Source organism: Lepidochelys kempii, chromosome 1, assembly GCF_965140285.1.
Source record: "Lepidochelys kempii isolate rLepKem1 chromosome 1, rLepKem1.hap1, whole genome shotgun sequence".
Taxonomy (NCBI): Eukaryota; Metazoa; Chordata; order Testudines; family Cheloniidae; genus Lepidochelys; species Lepidochelys kempii.
In genome coordinates, this window is record NC_136380.1 from 59,098,348 (window position 1) to 59,124,095 (window position 25,748).

The 25,748-nt window shown below is 41.4% G+C and overlaps 2 protein-coding genes across 9 annotated transcripts in view; one reads left to right on the top strand and one right to left on the bottom strand.

Moving 5' to 3' along the window:
• Positions 1–25,622, top strand: LPAR6 (lysophosphatidic acid receptor 6). 3 transcript variants are annotated; one of them, XM_073344168.2, is made up of 3 exons: positions 1–2,032; positions 2,209–2,374; positions 23,152–25,622. In XM_073344168.2, exon 3 carries the CDS (start codon positions 23,817–23,819, stop codon positions 24,843–24,845), a length of 1,029 nt encoding a protein of 342 aa, XP_073200269.1. In that variant the 5' UTR covers positions 1–2,032; positions 2,209–2,374; positions 23,152–23,816; the 3' UTR covers positions 24,846–25,622. The 3 variants fall into 3 exon arrangements, with proteins under 3 accessions (XP_073200269.1, XP_073200259.1, XP_078709090.1); XM_073344158.2 differs by having other exon boundaries at positions 1–2,374; XM_078852964.1 differs by having other exon boundaries at positions 1–2,374; positions 23,452–25,622.
• RB1 (RB transcriptional corepressor 1) overlaps positions 1–25,748 on the bottom strand; it is a 172,319-nt gene that overhangs the window by 48,360 nt on the left and 98,211 nt on the right. The window contains exon 1 of one of the 6 annotated variants that reach the window (XM_073343974.2): positions 12,289–12,381. The exons of the other annotated variants lie outside the window; for them this stretch is intronic. Coding sequence (XP_073200075.1) covers positions 12,289–12,291 — 3 coding nt within the window. The 5' untranslated portion in view covers positions 12,292–12,381. Of the gene's footprint in view, positions 1–12,288; positions 12,382–25,748 lie in introns of those variants that run through there. 6 annotated transcript variants of the gene reach the window in all.

A 25,748-nucleotide genomic window follows, 5' to 3' on the forward strand; every position in this document is an offset into this window, starting at 1 on the left:
AACCCCTCATCCTGAGCCCCAGAGCTCGCACCCCCAACCAGAGCCCTCACTCCCTCCTGCACCCCAACCCCAATTTCGTAAGCATTCATGGCATGCCATACAATTTCCATACCCAGATGTGGCCCTCGGGCCAAAATGTTTGCCCACCTCTGGCATAACAGATATTTGCCACAGTGCTAGAAGATCTTTATTTGTATAGCCCTGGATCAAAAACATAAGGATCCTGTTGGCAAAAAAGTTATGTCACGCTATAGTTAGGAAAGAGAAAAGAGAAATCGGTTCCTCTTTCCATGAGAAGTTGAGAAATAGTGGTAGTTTTCTTATGAAGATTAAAGTCATTCCAGAAAGGACAAAAGAGAAGTAGCATCAAAGTCACACAACCATAAGCACCAAACAAAGGGCTGAAACACTCTAATTTCAATCTAAACTTCCTTTTTGTTTTTAAATAACTTTTGCTTAAACTTCTATTTAACTTACTGGCACTAAAAGGTTTCCAACCCAAGTACTTGTGCTTCCAGCATCAATGTTTTACATCTGAAATATTTTGGGGGATATAGCTAGTAAGACGTGAATATAGCCCACGGGAGTTAGTATTCTACAGGAAATATTTAGAATCTTACAAGTTTTACACACAAGACTTTTAATCAAAGCTTTGAGCTATGGAACAGGAGGTCAACGGAAGTAGTAGAGGCTACAATCACTCAGAAATGATCAATGTTGCCAACTCTCACAATTTTATCACAAGGTTTGTGATTTGGTGTTTTTCTTAAAGCCCCAGCTTGAGAGAATCATAGCGCGCGCTCTCTCTCTCTCTCTTTTTTTTAAGTTTCTAGCCCTCATGGTTACAGAAAAAAGCTTGAAATTGTGCATTTTAAGGGATCAAGAACCAGAAGGCAAATACAAGGAACCCAAAATATATTATTTTTAAAGTCTCATGATTTTTAAGGCAATCATGATGATTTTCACAGAGGGTTAAGGGAGGAACTTGACTCATGACTATTTAAAATGTTAGGGGTTGACAATGGCAATGCTGTACAATGGATGAGAATGTGGGGACTCAGCATTTCTAGGCATAATTAATGAAGTACTGGCTGGTTCAACAGATCCTTTCATCCAAATTTCCTCTTCCCTACATATAAACGAAGAATAACAGATTATACTACAGAACTGTATTAAGTCAAATTTTCCATTATACAAAACAATAAGACCACTTTGAAGTCTATGATTAGCCTGAGTTTTACATGGCCTTGTGTGTAAACTAAGTTACTGTATCTCACTTCAATACAAATTTGTCTGTAATGAGACTTGTGGCAGTTTCTTGAACTTACTGGGATGACAATGAAGAGAGAAAAAAAAAGATAGAAATTTTTCTGTTCTTAGAGTTGCAGTTAGCACTTCTGCAAACACTCTGGATACCCTTGTAAATCATTTGAGAAATCTGCACAGGTAGCGGCTATTATTCCTGTATTGATCAGAGATCAGAAAGTAAAGATATGCTGCCATCAAGTCTACTGATGTGAGTGAATCTTTCAAGCCCAGAGATGACTATATACTGTGCTTGTGCAGATATCAGTCTCCATTCTGCACATGATCTTACCTGCATACTTGTTCAGGGCCTTTAAATTTGCATAACTCTGGTCCCGTTTTATCCAAAATGATATATAGTAGTTGTGACACTGCATCCTATATTCTTCACAGTGATATTATGATATGATTATTGCATAATTATGATGCATTTTGTACAAGATGGGTCATGTGAGGTGTCATTGGAAAAGTTATGATTTGCTGAATAGGATTATCCTATTTGTATGCATGTATCATTTTTGTATCTAAAGTTATGAATATTGACTATATCTGTATTTCAAATGTGCCTACTCTAGGTGACACCCACAACTAACCTTTCTTGTACAACAATGAAGAAGCCAGACAGTGCTGATAACCCATCAGCAAAGAAAATGGACCCTGGAAGAACTTAACCTTCATGTAAACATTCCAGACAGCCTGTAAGTAATGGCTGCTATGATTCATCAAGGTATGCAAGGGAATGTGACCAAGCCACATGAATGTGGACTCCATCTTGAGATATCAGTATTTTTCCACAAAGTGGTCTGGGAACCAAGTTTTTGAAACAAAGGTTTCCCGCCCAATGCTAAAGCTATATAAGGCAGGGAGTGACACCATCTGTTGTTTTTTCACTCCCCACACAAGAGGACTCCTGGAAACACCTGAGGAACAAAGACTGAACCGAGGGAAGTGCTGGACCCAGGCTAAAGAGATTTCTAGCCTGTGTATGAAAACCTAGGAAACCCAAGCTGCAAAGCAAATGCAGCTTGTGCCTGAAGAATCTGCAAGTCTGCTTACATCATCACTCAGGGTAAGAAACTGTTGATTCATATCCAATCTATCTAGTATGTTAAGCTTAGTTTGCATTTTTATTTATCTGCTAGGTAATCTGCTTTGATCTATTTGCTATCCCTTATAATTTCTTAAAAATCTATCTTTTGTAAATAATAAACTTGTTTTATGTTTTAATCTAAACCCAGTGTGCCTTTAAGTGAAATGTCTGGGGAAAAATCTCAGCTTGGTTTAACACAGGCTTGTTGCATATTTCTCTCCACATTGAGGGAGAGGCGAATCGGGTAATAAATTCATACTGGTCAGTGTTTTGACCAGGGCAGGATGGTACAGCTCTGGGGTCCTAGACTAGGAAGCTGGTGGTTAATTTGGCTGTAGCTTCTCTATTGTTGGTTCATGCAGTGGTTGGTCAGACAGTCTGCATGTAACTGCAGCTGGGCGTGTCCCTACCTGTGTGAATGCTGGAGGAGGTATAGGACCGAGAGCAGGTCTGCAGCTTGCCACAGCAGCACAGTGTGACAGGGAGCCTAGGGTGGTGAGCCAGACGGCTCAGTGATACCCCAGTTTCAGGTGACACCTTGGGAGGAACCTGTTACAGTAGTAAGTACTGGAGAGTATAGCTTCACTGCCACCTGCTTTTCTATATCTCTTGGGACTGGCAACTGAATATATGTTGGTTTTCATTATTTTACCACCTTGACTGCACATCCTATTCTCTGATCATTTCAAGACTCAACTGTCCTAATTTGATTTTGGTTGCCACTCCATAAAAATTAAATTTCCATCCCATTTTACAAGTTCTCTTGGAGAGGCTTCCTCTTGAAATAATGAATGTTTAGTTTCTACTTAAACCTAATGTTTCTATGTATTTAGTTATTTGACAATACTCTAGGATTACCAGTATAATCTTTCCTCTGAGCAAGGCTACCCTACCACACACTCAAAACAGGTGATCATCATACACTTCCGCTAAATCCTTAGATGCCCTTTATGTGAAAGAACTACTTTTTCCCCAAGTTACCCTAGGACAGAAAGCCCTATAAAACTGACATTTCCTATAGGGTTTGTTATGAGAAAAGGGATGAAAGAATGTCTTCTCCTATCTCCTCCTCTTTGTAACTGTCTCGAAGATGGCAAAGATTGCTTTTCCTTATCTGCTAAGCCTTTCTAGACTGACAAACAATTTGCCTCAAGAATATTTTGCCATAACTAGCATGTGGTTCGCTGGAGGGTCCTTCTTCCACTACTTTTCCATAAACGCCTGCATGCCACTACATTAGAGGTCAATCTGAAAACCACAGTTTATAGGTCTACTGGAGATGTCAGCAAGAAAGGATGAGGCCAATGACATCTTGTATGTGAGGGCTCCCAATTGAAGCAATCTTTGTTTTGTAAAGTAACGTAGCTCACTGATCCAGGCAACAACAATGCTGGAGAGCCATAGAGTCGCAGAAATGTAGGGCTGGAAGGGTCCACAAGAGGTTATCTAGTCCACCCCTTTGCACTAAGGCTAGGTCAAGTATACCTAGAACATCTATGACAGGTGTCTGTCTAACCTGTTCTTAAAGCCATGAATGAAAGGGATTCCACAGCCCCCCTATACCTTATTGCAGTGCATAACTAGCCTTATAGTTAGAAAGTTTTTCCTAATATAGTTTAGCTGGAGATCCAATTCCTGGAAGAGAGAGTATGTCTAGGTGGAAGTTAGTACTGCATCCTAAGACAGGCCCTGGAGTAGCCAGTCATCGAGATACAGAAAGACAAAAATTGTTTCTCATTGAAAGTAAGCAGCCACTACTCCTAGAACCTTTGTGAACATCCTTTGGGCCGAAGAGGGGCTGAAAGGAAGTACTCAGTGTTGATAGAGGTTTGGCTGTGTGTGTTCCCTCTGTATGCTGTCCCAGCTCTGCACAGGTAACTGGCCCAGCAGACCTCCAGTGAAGCACCCAATGACCACAAGATCTGTTACGATACAAAGGCACCCAGCGAGGTATAGTGTCAACAAAGCATGGTACTAGTACCCTGCAGACTCTACTGGATCACTAATACATATATGCCCGTAACAATGGACCAGCTCAGTGAAAGTCGGGACTTTCTGTTCCTCCCTAGGCCAACCAGAGACACTCCCTCTGAGATACCTCTTTATACCCCAATACAAACAAGTTACATATTGTCCATATTGCCACTGACGTAGCTAGGTGCCACCTTCTGACATAGCATACCACCACCCATTATCTTGTACCTGTTGATTCGGTCAAAATATCTCTGTCCATCATGTTGTCATCCTGACCTTATCTTTAGGATGGGTCAGTGCATTACTGTTATCTTTGGGGAATGTGTTTGGTGCCAAGGTGTTCTGGTACCACCCTTCTGGAATGTGTTTGTGTGAGTGCCTAGCACTACTTAGGAATGTATATTTCTGCAATATCAGCCCTGTTCTTGCCAGATTCTGTGAGCAGGGCCTGCCTCTTGCTCATAATTTAACTTTGCTTTATATCAGCAAAGCTTTGACTGCTACTTTAGTTCAGGCCTCAGGCCTCATACCAGGCCTCTGATACAAGGCCTTATGTCTCAGTATCTCCTTCTACTACATTCTCCCACTTTGTCTTTTTATGGGGAGGATGTTCACCCATCATCCTGAAAAAACACAATGCATGGACTCAAGATGACCTAATGGTATAAACACTTACATGGTCTCCTTACTTTACCATCCACACATTCATGCCCCATCTGTCTCTTAGTCTGCACATTCCCTCGTACAACTAATGGGCAGATTTTATTTTCCAGTTATGTCTAGTCCCTTATGGTGAGCCTGGGAATGTTAGGCCCATGACTATGACTGACATGTAAAGTCTAGAGTTGGTCTTTAATAACTTTTTGGGCGGCATGAGGAAGCCTTTATACTTAGTTGGTCATCGTTGAGAAGGGCTTTGGTCAGGATTAGAAGTGTATTATGCGTATATCTTATAGAGTAAGATAGTGACATATATGAGGGATTACATGATCATTTCCTTGAATAGATGAATACCATATATATTCCTGATATAACTTGCAATAAATTATAATATATGAGTAATGTGGATAGTTGGTATACATATGTAGCTAATGTACATATATGTATATATGAATATATATATGCTTGTACCTTAAACATTCCTTATAGGACACATTTGGTCCAACACACCTCACAAAGTATCCAGTTATACAGATATCCAGCCACCCTTACAAACTATATAATTACAAACATTTACATTTAAAACATTGATAAGCATTTGATTATTCCTTACAATGATTATTCATTACTATAGCAGTGTTCATAGCTAGTTCCATTCCTTTCTCAACCCCGTGTTGTACTATGGCTTTTTTGGTTTACATTGCATGTAGCAACACATTACCATCAGAGCAATTACTGTTGTGGCTTGTATTCCCATCAATATTACACTAAGTAACCTGACTATTGGGTGCAGAGTAACTGCCTCTGGGATTTCCCACTGAAGTGTTTCCACCTCTCTTTGTGCATGTTCTGCTTCTTCTATTTGTTGTTGGATAAGATGAGCTATGGGTATTAAGACTTCCTTGACTCTTGCCATCAAATCATGTATGTCCAATTGTAATTGCTCCAGTGGGGGAACAATTCAATTAGTAAATCTTGTAGTTTTCCAGGAGGAGTAATAATTTCAGTGGCAGTGCTGACACTACTAGTTGGCCAAAGGCATGGGTTCCAATTTGGACTGTGCTTGTGACTTACACACAAAATCCTGTATTGCTTCCAGGGCAAATAGTTCCATGTATAGAAAAATTGGAATATCCTATGGTACATACCACATCTTTTATTCGGACCATCTCATTGACTAATTCTTTTTGTATCAATTGGGCCCAGCCTCTTTTTGTGTTCTTAGTATCAATTGTAGCATAACATTCACACAGCCACCATCCATTATGTTTTGTACAACAAGCCTGATTAATCTCCAAGCCAGTTTCAGTTACTAGGTGCACAATGGGATATTGAAAATGATTCTAGCCCAAAGTGAAAATGAGCATTTCCTGGGATGGGGAGGGTGCGAGGCAGGACACGTATTGCTACAATGGAAATAGGCCCCCTGTAGATCGAGGACCAAAAACCAATCTCCTGCCTCTAGAGAAGGGATTATAGCTACCAGAGTCACCACCCTGAACTTTTGAGACTTTACAAATTTGTTCAGTTGTCTCAGACTTAAAATCGGTCTCCACCCTCCATCTGTCTTTGGCATGAGAAAATACTTTGAGTAAAACCCTTTATACCTGTGAAGGAATGGGACAGTTCTGTCACTCCTTAAATGAAGGAGAGAGTGTATCTCTTGACTCAGCATAGTCTCGTGCGAGGGTTCCTGAAGAGAGGGGAATGCGGGTGGGAGAGAGGGAGGCAGGGACGTAAAGTGGCTGGTGTCGCCCAATGTTATAACTTCCATAACCCACCTATCTGCTGTAATGTACTATCAGGCCTGTTGGAAATGGGAAAGGTGGTCTCCAAAAGAGGGAAGGTGTGCGAAAGGTTGCAGCTTGCAGACTAGAGGTGACAGAGGAGTCAAGCCTTGACTAACCCATCAAAATTGTTGTTTTGAGGATGACTGGGTGTCGCTGACAGAGGATGAGAAGCTCTTTTCCTCTGGAATTTTTGTCTCTTTCTAATGGGTTCAATGAGTCTGTGAAATCCAGAGAACTGGGCTGGGAGTGATCTCTGGGCAGTTTGAGACCTGCTAAATCTCCTCTTATTCATAGAATTGTATATACCCAAAGACCACAATGTGGCCCTGGAGTCCTTCAGCATGTGCAGGGACTTGTCTGTAGTCCCCAAGAAGAGCTTCTGATCATCAAACAGGAGGTCTTCAAAGTATTCTGAACCTCTCTAGGAACCACAACAGCAGACAGCTGGAACCATAATGCTAACTGCTGTGGAGATGGATCTAGCAGCCATGTCCATAACATCCAAGGATGCTTGGACAGGGGTTCTAGCTAATCATCAACCCTCCTTAATGATGGCCTGGAAGTGCTCTCTATGCTCCTGCGGAAGATATTCTATAAAGGTTGCAAACTTGTTGCAATTTGTGAAGCCATACTTGGCCATGACTGCCTGATGAGTTTGCAATCTGAAATTGGAGGGTTGCGGATGAGTATGCCTTTCGGCCAAAAAGGTCTAACCTCTTCTGGTCAGTAATGCTGTTTATGATGTTTATTTGTGACATCCATCACCAGGGAATTAAGTGTGGGGTGGGGAAACAAAAATTCTGAGTCACGGGGGAACATAATACTTTTTACAAGTTGGCAGGCTGGTGGCAGGAATTTGCCACAGAGTCTTTGCTGGATCCAGCAGCACAATCCTGATGGATGTTGCCAATGGCAGAACTTCCAGAAGCTTGTGTTGTGAGTCTTTAACCTCCTTAAGAGGTATCTGGAGGGTGTCAGCCATCCTCTTCACAAGGTCTTAGAATTGGTGGAAACTGTCATATGTAGATAGTGGTGGAGTCATGACTGCCTCATCTGGATATGAGAACAAAACAGAAGTTTGAGGGGTGACCTCTTTGTCTCCCCTAGCCGCCTGTTCCTCAAAGTTCTCCTCATGTTGGGAGTTTGATGAAGGAGACTGTGTTACCCTAGTCTCCTGGTACAATGGAGCTGGAGGTCTGGCAAACTGCTTCCAATACACTACCCAAAGATCCCAGCATGGCCATTGTGAGGGCCTATATGGTAGAAGGGTTGGTATCCAGGACTGAGCCCACCATCCCTGACATGAATAAGGATCCTTGTCAAAGTATGGGTTTCTGTAATGATGTGAAGGGGAACACCGCACTGATAAGGAGGAGACTGACTGAATGTCTCCTTCATCCTCCTCAATGTCCTCCAATGGGATGGAGGGGGAGCAGAAAAGGGTGGAGAATCCTGTGGTACCAGGAAGCAATAGTAATCCAAAGACCAGGGTCTCGGTATCAAGAGTTATTCAGTACCCATAAGCAGTAGGAACTCCCACTTTCATAACACTGACAAGTCCCTGGAGTAGCAGAATTCCTGTGGTACTGAGGTGTCGGTACCAATGCAACAGTTGAAGTGGATGGTACCACTGATCTGAGCATGCAGGTGCCGGGCCCAAAGGTGTCTGGCATTTCAATTTTGCCAGTACCAATGGAGCCAAATATGAAGGCACCAAGTCTGAAGTACCTTTCTGGAGAAGCATCTGTCCTAGGTCTTCCTATCCTTCACCAAAGGTACCAGGGCCCTGCTGGAGCCAAGCTCCTCTGAAGTGCTCTGGGATCTCCAGCCCTGCCAGTACCAGAGGAAGAGTCCATCACCTCCATGGTACCGAGTCTAAACATCAAGGCATCTGACACCATAGACTTAGTGGGAGATTGGGGCCTTCTGGGAGCTATCTCCTTGTGGTGGCAGACAAAGCCCATCTTTGGAGCCTTTTCCAAGTACTCTAAAGTCTTCCCCCTTTTAGCAGAGATCTCAGTCGAAGTTGAAGGAGCACTGGATCTGTCTAGAAACACATGAACAGGGGGCGGTATCCTTACCTGACTTGGAAATGGCTCGAAGGGAATGCACCACCATCAGAAGCTTCAATTTGGTCTCCTGATTCTTCCATGCTCTAGACTTGAGAGCCTGGCAAAAGTTACACCTTTGGGAGATACAGGACTCTGCCAAGCAATGGATACACTTAGACTGTCCACTGCTGATTGGGGCAACCTCCCAACAAGAGAGGCAGCATCTGAATGCAACAAGCAAGGCATGCTCAGCCAGACCAAATAAACTCCCTCCCCCCCCCCCCCCCCAAAGAAGGGGGGGAAAGGAGAGGAAAAAAATCCAAACCTCAATCTACAGTCTAACCAATTTTATACTAACACTAACTAGAAACATTAAATTAACTACAGAAAAACTATAAAACATGCTACAGCATGCACAAGGTGGACAAGCTAGAGTGCTGTCTTAGGCCGAGACAATAGAGAAGGAACTGAAGGCAGTTCTCCCACGCAGCTCTATATACCCTGTATGTGCAGCACAAGATTGTACAGAGCGCATGGCACAGGCCAAATGGACACGGAGAATGGAAAATCTCTGATCAAGGGCTCGAGAGGTACATATGCACCTGAAGTGGAACAACTATATAGACACAACTGAAAGAACCATTGATCACTATTCTCTGAGCATGGTTTTTTAACCAGTTGTGCACCCACCTTATGGTAATTTCATCTAGACCACAGTTCCCTAGTTTGCTTATGAGACTATCATGCAGGCTTGTGTCAAAAGCCTCACTAAAGTCAGGATACATCACATCTACTGCTTCCAGCCAGCCACTAAGCAAGTAACCTTGTCAAAGAATGAAATTCGGTTGGTTACTTGTTCTTGATTTGTTCTTGACAAACCCACAGTGCCTATTACTTAAATCACCCTATTAATCTCTAGATGCTTGTTGATTGTTTAACAATTTGTTCCAATAACTTTCCAGATATCAAAGTTACATTGACTCATCTATAATTCTCTGGTTCCTCTTTGTTTTCCTTTTTTAAAGATAGGTACTATATTTGCCCTTCAAAACAGAACCCTTTGCTTTAATTTCTCCTCGGTGCTATAATATTTGTTTATTTGTTAGATTACTGTCGGTGGGAACTAACTCTTTAGTTCCCAAAAGCTACAAAAGGTGATGAATTTTGCAAAGTAATAATGGAGGTTTTTTTTGTTTTTTTTTAACTAGTGTTGTAAACAGATCAATACAATGAATTCTGAAGTTTCTAAAACCTCAAACTGCTGATTAGGTATCCAAGTGTTAATGGATTTTTCTCATTAATCTGTGATTATGTATTCCTAAAACTGAATTAATAGTGCCACTATGTCCTTGCCTGAAGATATGGGGAAATATTTACATGCAGATTTTAATTTTTTCTTCCTATAGTTCCAAATCTATTATTTTAATCACTCTTTTCACCACTGTGCCAAAGAAATCTAGAGATTCCATCTATTTTTCCAGATTCTGCATCTCTTCTTCTTTCAGAACTCCTTTGAATAAAAGATACTCTTTATAATTTTTTGTAATATTTGCATTTTTCTTCTCTCCCTTTTTCTATTTGACCACGAGTAAAAAACTACTTTGCTTATGCTGAGATCTTGCCTTTGCCATTCACAGCCTACTAATTAATTTAATATTTCTAGATGCTCTTTTGTTAGCATACCCTCAATATCTTACAATCTTGCAGGTTCGGAAAGATCCTTCATGGTTTCATTTTCCTTCTAACAATAATGACTTCTTCAGCAGTTATTCACTTTAAAACATCATTACAAGTAGACCGCATTGTAAAATCAATTTTTAAGCAGAACTCGAAATCAGTGGGGAATGCTACTTAAAAACCAATGGCAGACTACAGCCCTGAGTGGAACTGGTAGATAATCATTTTCATCATTAGTCTCTGATGTGCAGCGTTGTTCTCTGTAGCTTTATTAGTTATCTCCACTTGCTCTGCAACTTCTAGCAAGTCTTTCAAATTAACAAAGGAAACTATTCATCTCTAAACTCCAAAAATATCCCAAACTTAAGAACAGAACGTAAGAATGGCCATACTGAGTCAGACCAAAAGTTCATCTAACACAGTATCCTGTCTTCCGACAGTGGCCAATGCCAGTTGCCCCAGAGGGAATGAACAGAACAGGTACCAGTAATCATCAAGTGATTCATCCCCCGTCTCCCATTTCCAGCTTCTGGCAAACAGAGGCTAGGGACACCATCCCTGTCCATCCTGAGTAATAGCCATTGATGGACCTAGCCTCCATCAATTTATCTAGTTCTTAACACAGCCTTTTTTTTTTTTTAAACCAAAGAGCAACATTTTATAGTGTTGCCCTTCTGCTGAAGCCCTTTCTCCGCAATCTTTAAAGCTCTGCTGAAAGTTGTTCCACTGTGTAGTTTAGCTATGAGAAAAGCACTTTTTATCTTTGCAATTAAGCAGTTCTCCCCAAGGAGTGGGGGGAAACCAGAGGAAATTAAGAAATAAAGGTACCCACCCAAAGCTATCTAAAAAGTTATTCTAACATCCTGTTTTTGAAAATAAAATCGTTTGGAGACTTTCAGGGATTGGCGATAGTTCCTGCTGATTGCCTGTCACTCAGTTTGATTCCACGTCCATCTCTATGAATCAGAGATCATAACTCAGTGGTGAACAATGCACACAGCTAATTAAGATTTTTTCTGTACTAAATACAGCACAAAAATATAAACTGGCACAACTCCATGAAGAATTTTTTTTCTATGTTATATAAAAATCTACTAGTAAACCACTTTTACCTAGCAATTTACTTAACTGCGTACTTTGACCATTAGCATTGTCCATTTTATTTAGCTAAATTAACTGAAACCCTTTAAGAATTCCTCTTCCCTTGTCAATAATCTATGCTTCCAAATGTGCACACTTTGAATTTTCCTTAAAAACATTTTCCTACTCACTGTGCATTTTAATGATCATACTAATTACAATTATATAGTGGCCTCCATCCAAGCATCTCAAAGCACTTCACAACAATTAAGATTGCCTAATATCCCTTTGCAATAACAAGTATAATCCCCATTTCACTGATAGAGGAAACTAAGGAACAGAAAGTGTAGGCAGATTACTCAAGGTTCGGACAGGAAGTTTGTGGCACAGGAATAGTTCTAGTGATTCTCAGTCCCATGTCTTAACCATAACAAATTCCTTCCTCTTTTTACATATCTACATAGTAAAAAGAAACACAAATTATGTAACTATAACTATAGTTTAACTATAGATACAATACTTTCTACTGCCATCTCTCATCTGTGGAAAATAACTAGATCTGAGGTGGGCAAACTGCGACCCACAGGCCACCCCTCCTGCCCAGCCCTTGAGCCCCCGGCCCCTCCCCTGCTGTCACCCCTCCCCCACAGCCTCAGCTCACCATACACCAGCGCTCTGGGCGGCGGAGCTGCGAGCTCCTTCCAGGCAGCGCGCTCCTTCCAGGCAGCGCAGCTGCAAGAGCCACCGGCCTGTCGCACCCAGGTGCACTAGACTGCGCAGCAGCGTGGCTGGCTCTGGCTGGGCGGCACGGCTGCCAGCCTTGGTGCTCTGAGCGGCATGGTAAAGGGGTGGGGAGCGAGGGGGTTGGATAAGGGCAGGGGGTCCCAGTGGACAGTCAAGGGACAGGGAGCGGTTGGATGGGGCAGAGGTTGGGGGGGGCGGAGGGGTTGGGGGGGGTTAGATAGGCATGGGAGTCCCAGGGGACTTGGCAGGGGGCAGGGGTGTGGATAGGGGGCAGGGCATGAAATTTTAATGACACAGTTTAAGGCATATAAGGTACACAGATTCCCATGGTGGTGAGTCACCTATCAGCAAATTAAGTTTGTTATAACAGCATGTTGAATTCTATTGGCTTAAACAGTCTGAAAGGACAGAGAGAGTTGCAGTAGTGTTGTCACTATCAGAATAAATGAGATTAATAAAACATGTCCAGGATTCAATTTATTTACATGTGACACTAAGCCATACAGGATTCTGGCAACTGACTTGCTACTTACCACAACAAACCATGCATCTGATGAAGTGAGCTGTAGCTCACGAAAGCTTATGCTCAAATAAATTGGTTAGTCTCTAAGGTGCCACTCGTACTCCTTTTCTTCTTACAACAAAGACTATTACACATTTTTATGGTGTTGCTCTTGTGGCCAAAACAACTTTGAAAATTTGGAAGGCTTTCAAGTAATGAAACCCCTAAATTGTTTTATTTCAATAAAATGTTTAATTACTTTTTCACTTTTAGGTGGACATTAGGATTTAACAACCCTATTCATTTCCTAATTGAGGGCAAGGTGCCCAGCACTCTGGGGTAGGAAGCAGCAGAAGCTGTAGCAGCTGATGCTGGGAGCCTGTTATAGACAGAAATTTCCCACCTGTCTCCCTGCTCTATACCTGTAGCTGGCATACATGTTCCACCCACAAATGGCGATCAACAGGCCAGTGTACATTATGTACAAGTGAGGGTGACAGAAGCAGTGCTGCTAAAGAGGTGTGCAAATCCATTCTCTGCGACACCCTGGGATGATTTATGGCCTTTAATCTGATGTTGGCAAAAGCAGGGATGGGCTCCCCTCTGCCTCCTCCCCATCTGGAGACACCAAGAGGCTTGCTGATGGAAGCTTCATCTTTGCTAGTACTGGCAGTTGATCAAGGGCCCAAACTCAATCCTCACTCTAACAGAGGACCATGTTACACATGTAACCTCCATCCTACCTTCAATCTTGGAGCTAGGTTACAGATTGAGAGGAAAAAATCTCTTATAACTATATCAGCCTCCCAGCAGCTGTTTCCTCCTGCCCCAGACATCAAAGTATGCCCAAGAAAAGCTTGCCCTCACTAAGGAAGTGGAGGCAAGGTCATTAAAAGACAAACTGTTTCCAAAGTTAACTGGTAAAGAAACATTTTTTTTAAATGGGGCTTATTTAAGGGCTTTCCCTATCTGAAAAGCTGTTTGGGCCAACACTTTGAAACTTAATCCAATAAAAAGGAAAGAGGAAAACACTGGAAGATTGGCAAAGTGCTGGATCACGAGGACTCCAAGAATAACTGACGTTCTAGTTCTGTGGTTTTCAAACTGCGGGTCGTGACGCAGTCCTGTAAGGCACTGGGTGGTGGCGGCTCTGGTCAGCACCACTGACTGGGCCGTTAGAAGTCTCATCAGCAGTGCTGCCCGGCTAAGGCAGGCTAGTCCCTACCTGTTCTGACACTGTACTGAGCCCCAGAAGTGGCCAGCAGCAGGTCTGGCTTCTAGGCGCAGGGGCCAAGGTGCTCCACACTGCCCTCACCCCAAGCATCAGCTCCGCACTCCCATTGGCCGGGAACCTGCCAATGGAAGCTGGGGAGGGCCATGCCTGTGGGAGAGCTGCGCGGAGCTGCTTGCGCGCCTCCGCCTAGGAGCTGGACCTGCTGCTGACCACTTCCAGGATGCAGCACGGTCCACAGTGCCAGGACAGGAAGGAAGCCTGCCTTAGCACTCCCGCTGTACCCTGGCCAGGAGCTGCCCGAAGTAAGCCCGTGCCCCAACCCTGAGCCCCAATCCCCTGCCCCAGCCCTGAGCCCCCCCACAAACCTGAAGCCGCTTCCTGCACCCCAAACCCCTCATCCCTGGCCCCACCCCAGAGCCTGCACCCCCACCCCAGAGCCCTGACCCCCTCCCACACCCCAACCCTCTGCCCCAGCCCTGAGACCCCCAAACCCTGAGCCCTCATCCCCAGCTCTGTTGGGTCACGGGCATCAATAATTTTCTTCAACTGGGTCGCCAGAAAACAAGTTTGAAAACCATTAGTCTAGTCTGGATGGCCTAGCTGAGGAAATATAACACTATGTAAATGACAATGGCTAAAAGAAATTATGTTGGATATAAGGAAGAAAAATGTTCATTATTTCTCCCTTATGATCCAAGATCATGTCAATCTGCCTGAATAGGATGGAGATATTCACACAGCAAGCCAGTGAAGTTCCATATAAACTGAAAACTTGACAGCACATTTAAGATTGAGAGTTTTCAACTATTGTTTCTGCAGGAAGTCACCTTCTGCAGCTTAAGATAAGGTCACTGCTTCTGTGTGTGTGTTACAAAATGCCCCATTTCAACTACGTGAATTGCCTGGGTTGAAAGTGAGGTCTTTCCTGTGAATGTGTAGATAGAAGTGGCGAAGAAATTTGTTTCAGTTCTGAAGCACACGGGAGCCTAAAAGTTGTTTCTCTGCTCAGCCCAATTGTGTAAGGACTTCTCGCACTGCCAGACAGGAGAAACTTATTAGCTGTCTGTCTGCAGGATCTACCTAAGGTCAGGCATAGCCAGCAGAGCAATGATCCAAGTGGGAACTAACAAGTTTCATGGAGGTAAGGAAAGGAAAATTCATGCCACATTGCTGTTTCTCTCACTTATGAAAGATAAAAAAAGAAACCAGAGGTCTTGGGTGTCTTGCTATAGATCAGATACCTGAGTTCCTGGATGAGTCCACTCACCATCAAAGATAGCAACATAATTAATATGCATCAAATGCTATCCTCACTTGATACCTTATACACTGGAGTATCTTTTTCTGAAAATCCTCCAGTTTGTCCTCTATATACAATCCTGGATGGGCCTCAAAGCCATGTAAAGAGAAGGAGCAGTGGATGAGGCCAGACGGAGATCTCCAGCTTGCCCCAACAGCAGCAGAAGCATCCCTCCCAACCCACCAGAGGACAACTCATGTGTGTAGCTATCAGTACCTTTCAGGAAGGTGTGAGGACCACAGTAGGGTATGGCTAGGGTCCTGACCACCTTAAATCAACATTTACTGTCTATTTAAGTTTAGAGAAGCGAGTCTAGCCATGAGAGTTGAGGCAAATCTATTACACAATTTATATTTCAAAAATGAGAAGCAAAATGCAAAACCAAAGTATGATCAGTTAAGCTAAAGCGGAAAATGCAGTGCAAACTCAAACACAGTATGTCACAAAGGAATTGAACCAATGTGAGAGACGCAGGGAGAATTTTTTCAGCTGCTTATATACCAATGCTAGGAGTCAGGGTAACAATGAAGAGGAATTGGAAATGCTGATTGATTAGAAGAAAATTTAATATAATTGGTATTACTGAAACTGGCATGACTGCCATGGTAAAATCAGTGGCTATAACCTGTTTAGGAAGGATAGTGTGTGAAAAAGAGATGGGGGAGGGTACTCTATACTAAAGCCTCTATTACCTATTTCAGAGTTATTGATAACTCAGAACCACAGGATCCTGAATGCATATGGATAAATGTGCTCACTAACAAAGTCCAGGAGGAGATATTCGTTGGATTCAGACCACTGAATTAAGCCAGACACAGGATGAGACACTCATTGTGCACCATCTTTGTGCGGAAAGAAAAGGGTTATGGGTACTTCAGTTTGGAAGACATATGCTGGAAGTCTCATTCAGCCAGTAGTAAAACATCATTAGTTTCCAATAATTATACGATTTTCTAACACAAAAGGTATTGAACTAAACACAAGGTAACTATTTTGAACCTCTTTGTGGATGCAGATGAATCAATCACTGGACTGGAAGTTGGTGGTGGCTGCCCAGGGACCAATGATCATGACCTGATAACATTCAATCTGAGCAAACAGCGGACCATCCCAAACCAATAATATTTATACTTGGTGATTCAAAAAGGCTAATTTCCCAAAGATGAGGAAAATTATGAGAAAAAATACTGGGAGGTAAAATTTGGACCAAAAAAAGTGAATGAAAATTGGGAGTTCTTTAAGAGGAATGTATTAGATGGCCAAAAAGCCAGAATCAAGAAAGAGGACAACTTTGGCAAGAAACCCATCCTGGTTTAGTAGTGAAGTTAAATTAAAAATTAAAAAAACAAAATATAAAAAATGGAAAAAGAGGGAAATAGCAAACAATATACATTAAAAGTTATGAAGTATAGAAAACGTCAGGGAAACTTAAGACATTGGGGGAAATGGATGGACAGCAGTACTAGGGATAAAACCAAGGATTCTTTTAAAAAGTCTGTTAGGAACAAAAGAAATTCTGGCAATGATATATGCCCATTACTAGATGGAGAGAGCAAAATTGTTAATGATGCAGAAAACAGAAAATGTCAGTACATATTTCTGTTCTGTATTTGGAAAGAAACAAAGACGTGCATGTATTACATGATGATAGAGTACTTTAATCATCATCTTCAAGGGATAAACATTTTTAAATAAGCATGCCCAAATAACTTCTACATAAGAGTCCTAAGAGAATTGGCTGAGTAGATCTTTGGACCGCTGATGTTAAATTTTTAATAAAACTTGAAATACCAGGGAAATTCTAGAAGACTCAAAGGAGTGGTAATGTTGCGCCAGTATTCAAAAAGGCAAGTGGGATGATCTGGGGAACGACAGGCCTGTTAGTCTGACATCAATTCCAAGCAAAATAATGGAAAAGCTGATACAGGATTCATTTAATAAAGGATTAAAGAATAGGATTATTATCATCATCAACATGGTTTTATAAAAAATAAACAAATCTGATTTCATTCTTTGATGAGATTACAAGATTGGTTGATAAAGGTAACTAGATGTAATATATTTAGATTTTTGTAAGGCATTTGACTCAGTACCACCCAACATTCTAATTTTAAAAATTAGCATATACAATACCAATTAAGTACACATTAAGAACTTGCTAACTGACTGATCTAAAAAGTAGTTCTCAATGGGGAATCATCATCCAGTGAGGGTGTTTCCAGTGGGGATGCATAAAGATCAGTTCTAGGCTTGATACTATTCAACATTTCATCAGTGATTTGGAAGTAAATATCAAATCACTGCTGATAAAATCAGAGGATGACACAAAGACTTACAGAATGGTAAATAATGATGAGGACAGGGCACTCATATAGAATGAGCTGGATTACTTGGTAAACTATGTCCATTCAAACAAAATGTGTTTAAATATAGCCAGACGCAAAGTTATCTAGGAACAAGGAATGCAGGCCATACTTACAGAACGGGGGACTGTACCCTGAAAAGCAGAGACAGAAAACTATTTAGTGGTCATAGTGGACAAACAACTCAATATGAGTTTCCATTGCGACAGTATTGCCAAAAGAGCTAATGCTATTCTTGGGGGGTATGAAGAAAGGAGTATTAAGTAGGAGTAGAGAAATGATTTTACCTCTGTGTACAGTGTGGGTGAGACAGCTACTGGAATACCATGTCCACATTTAAAAAGGAATGTTTAAAAATGGGAGAGCATGCAGAAAAAGAGTTTAAAAAATATCTGAGGTTGGAAAAAATGCCTTACAGGGACAGATTTAAGGAGCTCAATTGGTTTAGTTTATCAGAAAGAAGATTGAGAAGTGAATGTTTACAGTGTATAATTATTTTCATGGGGGAAAAACACTAGATGCTCAATGGTGCTTTAATCTAGTAGAAAAAGGCATAACAAGAACCAACACCTGGAAGCTGAAGCCAGACAAATTCAAATTAGACACACATTTTAACAATAAGGGTGATTAACCATTGGAATAAACTACCAAGGGAAGTGGTGGATTCTCTATCTTTCGATGTCTTCAAATCAAGACTGAATCCTTTCTGGAATATATGACTTAGCCAAACACAAGCTGTTGGGCTTGATACAGGACTAACTGCGTGAAATGTAAATGCCTGGGATATCAGGTGTATACAGTGATATCAGGAGGTCAGACTAGATCAGGGTGGGCAAACTTTTTGGCCTGAGGGGCCACATTGGTGAATAGAAATTGTAAAGCGGACCATGAATGCTCAGAAAATTGAGGTTGGGGTCCGAGAGAGGGTGAGGGCTTTGGTTGGGGGTGCAGACTCTGGGGTGGGGCTGGGGATGAGGGATTTGGAGTGTAGGAGGGTGCTCTGGGCTGGGATCAAGGATGTTTGGAGAGCGGGAGGGGGATCAGGACTGGGGCAGAGGGTTGGGGCACTGGGAGAGGCTCGGGGAGCAGGCTCCGAGCGGTGCTTACCTCAAGCGTCTCCTAGAAGCAGTGGCATGTCCATTCTCCAGCTCCCATGTGGAGGCATGGCCAGGCGTTTCCACACGCTGCTCCACCCTCAGACACCGATTGGAGCACTGAAAGGAGCCATTGGAGCACATAGGAGCCAGAGCGGGGCCATACCACGCATGGTGCGCCCCCCTCGACCCAGCACCCTGGCTCGAGTGCCTGAGCGGGGCCGAGCCGCATGGCATGGCCCCCGACCCAGCACCCCAGCTGGAGCGCCAGAGCGGGGCAAGCTCCAGACCCTGCTCCCCAGCGGGAGCTCACAGGCCAGCTTAAAACGGCTCGTGGGCCATAGTTTGCCCACCCCTGGACTAGATGCTCTAAGGGTCAGTCACTTCTGGCCTTAAAACCTATGAATTCACACTGGTCTTTTACAAAAGTAGTTATGCAATGGAATTGCATTTGTATCACAACTATGCTTTGAGAGTCAGTTTCTAAGAGAAGAATGTTTAAATGGTTTTTAAGATTTGAAAAAATCACATTCAAGAGACTTTTGGTGGACCACATGTGCCTCCTGGACACATTTTATAAGGATGCAATCACAAAAATAGGTTCATTGCAGTGCTCAAGTCCAACTGGAACACTCGAGAACACTGTTCCACAACTTCTCTGGGGTGCTGGAATGGAATCACGTGGCACTTCCAGTACTTCTTTTTTGGCACATGAAACCCTCTGTATCAATAAGAAATGCCCCAGAGAAAGCAACACACTAAAATCTACAATTAGTGTCTGATGAGAAGCAGGAAAATAAGTTAATCAAAAGGCATCCAGAATTAACAGAAGCTTGTTACTTAACTTACTCAGCATTTATTATTCTACAACTAGAATATTCTGCAGTCCATTTTTAAACACTTCTAAAATGCAAACTTAAATTATCTAAACATGATCATCAAATTGGTGCCAACGGTTGCTAATTGAAGTCCAATTTGGCTATTAAACTGTACAAAGAAACTCAGAGCAACAAAATAAAATGTGAGTTGAAGGAGAAAGATGTTTGGGTTTTCTAATCAAGAGCTTTCATAACCAGAAAGTTCAAAAGTCCATGTAAGTAATGTAACCTTTCTGGAGGTAACTATAAAGCAGATTACAACTGTTCATTACAGGATGCACTTGGAAATGGAGAAATTAAAAAAATTCCAAAACAGAGACTAGAATATTTGAACACAAACTCTTTGTAGTCAGACAGTTGAACCTCTCCAATTCAACACTGCTATCACCAAGGTGTTAATTTCATATAATAACTAGGGAGTACAAGATAGGACCACAGTGTAGCCAGTGCTTTCTGCAACAGGACAATTTTTAGCACTTTTCTCTGAGGTGCAGAGAGTTAGTGACTATGCTAATTTGGGGCTGCTTCAAAGCCCACTGAAGTAACTGGAAGGTTTATCTTTGTTTTCATGGGCTTTGCATCATGCCTTTTCAGCCGTAGATCTTAAATTGCATCTTTACAAGATGGAGAGATTGAGGCACAGACAGCTAACATGACTTGCCCAAAGTCACCCAGCAGGCCACTGGCAGAGCCAGGAACAGAACATAGGCCTTCCAAACCCCAGTCCAGGGCTCTATGCACTAGGCCTTACTGCCTATACACTGACATCCTAGCTGAATAAAACACAGACCTAGAAATCAGGTGACCAGAGATCTGTTACTTCCTGAGTGATCTTTGACCAGTGATTTATGCAAAAACGGTTAGACTTGCATGCCTGAGTGATGCATCTAAATCCATAGTTAGGCATTTACATATTGGTGCTTAATCTCATAGATGAGTTGGATTTCCATTAGTAAACTTATTTAGGTGCCTAAAATGTGGATCTAGGGAAGGGGTGGTCAAACTATGGCCTGCGGGCTGGATCAGGCCCATCAGGGGGCTGGATCCAGCCCACGGAATTGCCGCCTGTACCTGGACCCCTCCTGCAACCCAACCCCCTGCCGCACCCCAACCCATTGCCCTGAGACCCCTGCTGCACCCCTTCCTACACCCCAACCCCCTTCCCTGAGCCCCCTGGCTCACCCCTCCTGTACCTCAACCCCCTGCCCTGAGCCCCCAACCCCCGCTGCACCCCACACCCCTCCTGCACCCCTCCCTGAACCCCAACCCCCTGCCCTGAGCCCCCTCCCACATTCCACACCCCCTCCTGCACCCCAACGCCCTGCCCTGAGCTCCATCATACACCCCACACCTCTACCCCTTGCCCCAAACCCCTTCCTGCACACCGCACCCCCTCCCTCACCCTGCACTCCCTCCCACATCCCAACCCCCTGCCCTACATTCATGGCCCTGCATGCAGTTTACCCTCCCAGATGTGGCCCTTGGGCGAAAAAGTTTGCCCACCCCTATCTAGGGGCTTAACTTAAGGCACCCAAGTTTGGGGTTACATATTTGTGCCATAGTTTTCTTTTACTAAAAAAGTGACTTGATCATAGTCCATACTAAGAAGAGGAACTAACCGCTGAGTAGAGAAGTAAAGTCAGGACTCCTAGGGCCTGAACCATTGAAGTCAATGCAAAGACTTCCATTTACTTCAGTGGGCTGTGGATCAGTCACCTAAGGCATAAGGAAGTGAAAACATAAAATATAACTATATATAATTGTCTTGCTTACAGTAAGCAAGACAACTGGGTGCTTTTAGCAACAACATGAAGTAAAATCTATGCTGTGACAAAGTTAACAGTGCACACATAGCCACAGTCTGCTCAATTCACCTTTCCAGCTCCAATATATTTAGAAATTGAAAACGGAGTATGCTTCTTGATTTAACAGGAGTCTCCAAGTGTGGACATTTAGCAGGTCATAAATGTGAGGAAGTAGAGCTCAACTGCTTCACTTCTATCAAGAAATCAGGGTAAAACTGTTTGGAGGGAAAGAGAAATTTGCTAGTAAGCCTTATCTGATGCATTTCGGATTTCTGTTTGCTAAGCCTCACATTGCAAAACCATGCCACACCCCTGTGAATAAGAAGTTCTTTAATATCTATCATCATTTACAATGGGAATAGACTATACACTATTTCCTAACCAAGCCATGGCTTAACAATTAGCTTGAGAAAATTGAATCAGTCACACATATGCACAAGGATTTCCTCTTTCAAGACTGTGAAATATGCATTTTTGGCACCAGAAAGAGACTAGCGTATCTAAACTGAGGGTCTCCTCGTGCCATCCTGTAAAGGAGTTCTCTTTAAAATTTACAAAGTATTTTAATAAGCAGAAATTTATTTTCATTGCATTAGGCAGTGCCTAGTAGGAATAATTACAGGAAGTACAAATAAGTGATTCACTTTACAAAATTACCAGAACCAGAGGTGTATAATTTATATTGTGGTAGAACCAAAAATGTATTAGGTGCTTCACAACCAGAGGAAAATGATTTCCTTGCCCCACAGAATGTACAATTTAAAAAAACAAAGACAAGTGAAAAGGAATACAACATACATGCACAGTGATCAAGGTGATAATAGGCATATCTTGTTAGAAATTTAGCTGTGTGATTTTGATTGTTAGGCTCACTAAATTCTCCTTCCCAATCTCACAACATATTGCTTTATTCTCCCTTCTACTTTCCCCCTCCCCGCCCCCAGTAACCCCCAGATTCAATTCCATTGTCTTTATAATCCTCCCTTCACATAAATTAAGTTCTCATAGGAAAAATAAAATATTTCCCAATGACTTTCTCTGACTTCAAAAAGTGCTGCTCACATGAGGAAAGTTATGCATCTGCTGAAGTGTTTAGAGAATTAAGATCTAAAACTGCTTAATCAGCTAGTCTGTTTCTTGATAAGCATTATGCATCATCACAAGGAAGGATACTTTTTACAAAATTACATCTTTAAGAAAATTTCAGAGGTAGCCATTAAGAATTTCAGAATGTATATAATTTTACTAACATAGAAAATGAAATGTTTAGATGTGGGAGTTATTCCGCCAGCCCAAAAATCTTTCATAACTAAAAAGAAACAAAAAGATTTTGCACTGAATTTGTCAAACAACTAAAAAAAAATTAAAAGCACTTTTGATGACAAGGGACTTTTTCCTGCTACATAAAGAGTTAATAGCAGACTGCTCCACCATTCTGAGCATTTGCATGACTCCGAGGTATATTCCCTGCAGACACATTATCTGATTAAAGAAAGGCAAACAAACTGAATTGAAACCATTCTTTCTTTAAGTCCAACCTCTTCTTCCTGTGATGTCATATTACAAATTGACTGAGCTCTTTTTTCCTCCCCCTCTCTCTTCAGAATAAGCAAGGCTTACTATACACTCAGCATCTGAGGAGGAGATCTAAATTCGGCAAGAACAAACACGCTTTGGAATTTTATTTCTGAATTTCTAAGCAGCCTGCTTTCCGCCCTGTGGGGTTAGCGTGCAGGCAAGTTGAAAAGCTTGTTTTACGGGAAGGCGGCAGTGAAAGAGGTGGAAACTCCTACGTCTTTCAGAGACCAGGAAATCTTTTCCTAAGTAATCTCAGTTACACACTCTCAGTTAAACAACTTTGGAAAATCTGCATTTAAAGTACTTCTCTACTTTTTGACTTGCAGTTGAACATAAAGTAGCAAGTTCTGTATCAACTTCATTAACACCTGGGAAAACAAGAGCGTGGAATTAAATGTAAGGATGACCTCATCTGTTGCTTGTAAGACTATGCTTATTATCGCCCAGGACTGGATGTGTGACTATTGTGGCATTTGGAAGAAAAGAATAATCTCCTAGTGATTCCCAAGGTAGTATCTTCCTACTGCAACGTTCATGTTTCACCTTGGAAGTTTTAAAGTAAAATGGAAAACTTATGAAATCACTCACAGACCAAATTCATCTGCAAGCTACCCAGAGATTTTAAAGGAGTTACAGCAGAAGGGCTGCTAACGAAAGGAATTCAGCATTGTAAATTTAAATTGCCCTTATAATGGTAAGCTCTAATTGTTCCACTGAGGACTCCTTTAAGTATATTTTATATGGATGTACGTTTAGCATGGTGTTTGTCCTTGGTCTAATATCAAATTGCGTTGCTATATACATTTTTACATTCACATTAAAAATGCGAAATGAAACAACTACTTACATGCTTAATTTAGCAATATCTGATCTACTTTTTGTATTTACATTACCCTTCAGGATTTATTACTTTGCAATAAGAAACTGGCCATTTGGAGATATACTTTGCAAGATTTCTGTCACAATGTTTTATACAAACATGTATGGAAGCATTTTCTTCTTGACTTGTATAAGCGTCGACCGCTTTTTAGCCATAGTGCACCCATTTTGGTCTAAGACTCTTAGAACCAAAAGAAATGCAAAAATTGTCTGTGTTGCAGTATGGATAACTGTACTAGCAGGAAGCATGCCAGCAATCTTTTTTCAGTCTACCACCACCCGAAATCACACTGAATATGAACAAAACACATGTTTTGAAAACTTTCCGGATACCACCTGGAAAACTTATATATCAAGGATTGTTATCTTCATTGAAATTGTGGGATTTTTTATTCCACTGTTCTTAAATGTGACCTGTTCTACGATGGTTTTAAGGACTTTGAATAAACCAGTTACATTAAGTCGGAACAAGCTAAGCAAAAAAAAGGTACTCAAAATGATTTTTGTCCATTTGGTGATATTCTGTTTCTGTTTTGTGCCATATAATGTTACCCTAATACTTTATTCTCTAATGAGAACACAAATATGGATTAATTGTTCATTAGTAACTGCTGTAAGGACTATGTATCCTATCACTCTATGCATTGCAGTTTCAAATTGTTGTTTTGACCCTATAATATACTATTTTACATCAGACACTATTAAAAACTCAATAAAAAAGAACAGATCAGCTAGAACATGCGATTCCAGATCCGCTGAAACTCAGGTTGCTGAAAATTTTATTCAACACAGCCTCCAGACTTTAAAAGCTAAAATATTTGACAATGAATCTACAATATAAACTGAAAGAAAATACTGGGACTGAAATGCACCTTTCTTCAGCTGTTAAAATGTTTTCTTGTACACTGAATAAACTTTCTTCACCTTAGAAAACTGTTTATATCATGATTAAAAATAGGAAAAAGTTAAATGTCAATTGTAAACATACTTTATAGAAAAATGTAATTACTGCAAGAATTACAAATATTTTAATAGTTGTCAAAGTTTTATCTCTTCTGCCTTTATGTCACAGATTCCATGACCTGTTATATAGACCCTGCTGTGTCTCCTTATAATTTTGAACCACACAAAAATAAACTGATGTTTGGAAACCTAAGCTCATACTAACAAGGTCCAAAAGTGTTTTACAATTCAACATATTATGAAGTTAGAAGACTAGGTCTTCTCATTGTTTGTGTTAACAGGCTAAAACAATTTAAATTAAAAAATTAAATTGTGAATACATTTTAGGCTGCAACTATTTTGTTTAGGTGTTAATTTCTTAATGTCTGGATTCTTCAAAGCATTGATCAAGTTATTGCAACTCTGGTGTCAGTTCCACACCCACCATCTTTCCTAGGATTTGTTTACAAAAGTTAAGCTACTCCTTTGTAAAAATAAATTTACAGATGGATTAAAAAGTATGTAAAGTTACTGAAACAAGATGTCAGTTATTTAAATATTGCTGACAAAACAAACTCAAAGCTGTTTCTAAGAAAGTATAGCAAATAAGACTAAAAAACTAAATTCTTTAAATAAGTGTTCTGTTTGGGTTGTAAAAAGAAAAGGAGTACTTGTGACACCTTAGAGACTAACCAATTTATTTGAGCATAAGGTTTCGTGAGCTACAGCTCACTTCATCGGATGCATACTGTGGAAAGTATGAGCTGTAGCTCACAAAAGCTTATGCTCAAATAAATTGGTT